Source organism: Galeopterus variegatus, unplaced genomic scaffold, assembly GCF_000696425.1.
Source record: "Galeopterus variegatus unplaced genomic scaffold, G_variegatus-3.0.2 Scaffold3652, whole genome shotgun sequence".
Lineage (NCBI taxonomy): Eukaryota > Metazoa > Chordata > Mammalia > Dermoptera > Cynocephalidae > Galeopterus > Galeopterus variegatus.
The window spans coordinates 121,061-123,988 of NW_007729763.1; the positions used below are offsets into that span (position 1 = coordinate 121,061).

The 2,928-nt window shown below is 38.8% G+C and overlaps 1 protein-coding gene across 1 annotated transcript in view; it reads right to left on the bottom strand.

Annotated features, from left to right (window-relative positions):
* The window catches only part of ATP8B4 (ATPase, class I, type 8B, member 4), a gene marked incomplete at its 5' end in the record, with an annotated part of 144,480 nt that overhangs the window by 45,289 nt on the left and 96,263 nt on the right, over positions 1 to 2,928 (bottom strand). The window contains 2 exons of the mRNA XM_008585632.1: positions 545 to 768; positions 1,685 to 1,868. Of these exons, the coding sequence (XP_008583854.1) occupies positions 545 to 768; positions 1,685 to 1,868 (408 nt within the window). The remainder of the gene's footprint in view (positions 1 to 544; positions 769 to 1,684; positions 1,869 to 2,928) is intronic.

Consider the following 2,928-nt stretch of genomic DNA (forward strand, 5'->3'; position numbering starts at 1 on the left):
ATCCTAATTTACAAATTTGCTAATTTTTCTTCCTCATTACCAACATAATCTATGTAGATCAACTCTTAGCTAATGAATTGCTGTCAAAACATCTTTGATGTCAGAGATCAATTACTTCACCCTGATTTAAAACATATTTACTCTCAGACCAGATACACTCAATGTGTTGGATGAGTGGCCATCTTCCCAATAAACATACCTCAACATTTCGTGTTAGTGTTTCTCAGACTTCTGTTCTAAATTAAAACTCTACATCACACTTACCTGTCATCATACCAAAACATTTCAATAAAGGCTAAAAAAATGCACAGGAAGGAGTACCCATTGGTTACTATAAATAAGAAAATAAGTAAATAAAATTCCAGCTAAATATATGTTCTTCTTGGGTTTCACGCTCAAGTCAACTATCAATTACATAATTGTAATATTGTCACTTGTATCAGGCATATAAAAATATCCTTTATTTATTAGTAAAGAGCTATAAGTAGAGTCATTAGTAATTGAGGGGATCTTATAAAAGAAAGAAAAGTGCTTTTTTACCAACCTGGGCTGAGAAACCACAGAAGAAACCAAACCAGAAATGCACAAGGGTAAATGCAAAATTCTTATAGAAGAAGTAGCATAAGAATTTGCACATGCGGAAATAGGACCACCTTCCGTGAACAAGGAGAAGCCTTTGGAGATATCTAAACTGTGCAAATGAGAAGTCACTGGCTAAGACTGCTTGCAGTCCTTCCTGGCCGCTGATGCCAACGCCAATGTGAGCACCTGCAAAGGAAAAGAGGAACACTTTCATCCCCAAAACAAAGACACTCCCTCTTCTGGCAACTTCTTTTATGTCGTTTTTTATGGAACACTTATAGCTATAGCAATTATAATTTTTCACATATATTATCTCACAAAGTACTCATGGTAAGTATTTATCCTAATTTTATGAAAGAGGAAATCGGGCTCAGAAAAGTTCAGTAATTTGCACAAGATTTTACAATTTGTAAGTGGCAAAGCTGGGGTTAAAACTACATGTTGTGAACATGGGTCTAGTGTTCTTTCCTCTACATTGTAGCTACTTACTTCCCCAAACAGTATAAGACCAATGTCCTTTTCTAGGCAGAAATTATACAAATGATTTAATTAAAGACAAAGAGATCTTCGGGCCGGCCCGGTGGCGCACTGCTACAGTGCGCCGCTTGGGAGCGCGGCGGCGCTCNTTTCCTCTACATTGTAGCTACTTACTTCCCCAAACAGTATAAGACCAATGTCCTTTTCTAGCCAGAAATTATACAAATGATTTAATTAAAGACAAAGAGATCTTCGGGCCGGCCTGGTGGCGCACTGCTACAGTGCACTGCTTGAGAGCGCGGCGGCGCTCCCACCAAGGGTTCGGATCCCACATACAGACCGGTTCCCGCTCACTGGCTGAGCGAGGTGCGGGCGCAACACTGAGGGTTGCAATCCCGTTGCCGGTCACGAAAAAAGACAAAAAGGAAAAAAAAAAAAAAAAGACAAAGAGATCTTGTTATGAATGGAAATCATGGTGGAAGCATTGGACCCAGAAATTATTATTATTCATTTTAGAACCATTGGAGAGATTAAATTTCAACGCAGTCTCTATTATATATTGCCAAATGCCGAAACTGAGGACTGCATGTATGTAGCATGCCCTGTTGAGTGAATATCCTCTTACTTTTAATCATGCTGACATCATTGGCTCCATCGCCAATGGCCAAAGTGACAGCATTTCTGTGATTCTTCACCAGTTCTACTACTTGGGCTTTCTGGAGTGGGGTGACTCTGCAGCAAACCACAGTCTTACACATGCAGGCAAGTTCGAGGAAATCATTCTTGACATCACTTTCTAGGGCATACGCCTGTATTTTTTTTTAATTCAGAAAAGAACAGAAAACAATAAATGAGAGTTGTAATTTAGGAAGCAAATGTATTGTTTCTCAACTAACTTCTTTGCTAGACTGTTTCACATTTCAATAAGTCATTGTTGATTGAGGGCCCCACAAGGAACAAAAACTAAAGAAATGGGTATTGAACTCCTAATGAGTGCCAAGGGATTTAAAAATAAAAATAAAAGACACTGCCCTTTGTGTGTCCTCCTCCTTTACACCTTATCATGTTGCACGGGAGGGATATAGTTAAATGCTGGATAAGGTCTAGAAACCACTAAAATTAGTGAAAGTAAAAGACGGAACCTATCCACCATCTCACTAAGTTTAGAATAAACTACAAATGATTATGATTTGTTCGTTCTATTTGATGGGCTTTTTGCTTCCTTTGCATTGTGGTTTTGAATATTTTTTATTTGTTGTGGTGGCTGTTAATACATGGACAAGATGAAAACAGATGACCTGGAGATGGGCCCTTGAAGAACAGAGTGACTGGAAACAAAGAGAGGCCTGTGCACAAGGGTGGTATGCTACGTGTGCCTCAGACAGGGCTCCCCAACCATTTCCTCCCTTGTTCACACCCAAATACATAAGAGCCTTTAGACATGCCAAGAAATTACTGAAAAAGACAGCACAATCTCTTCCAATTAACTGTGCAAATGTTTTTCTAGAAAACAGCTCATTGTACATTCTTTGATAAACTCATTAAGAAGAAACAGGAGTCTGCTTAAACTTTGGGTCTTCAGTACCTTTAAGTAAATCTTTAGCAAAACATTCAGAGCCCATCACAATCTGGCCCCTACATTCCTTTTAAGGTTTGTTTTCTTCCACCACTTTTCAGTCTATTCTTTATTTCCATCATGTCAAATTGCTTGTTTCCCATGATTTAATAGGTTCTTTCTTGCCTCTGTGCCTATGTACTTGCTGTCATCTCTACTTGAAAACAAGACTTCTTCCAGGAAGTCTTCCCTGATTTTTTCACAAGGAACTAAATGTGTCTCCCTTTATGCTCTCAAAGCATTGTGTTTATTCC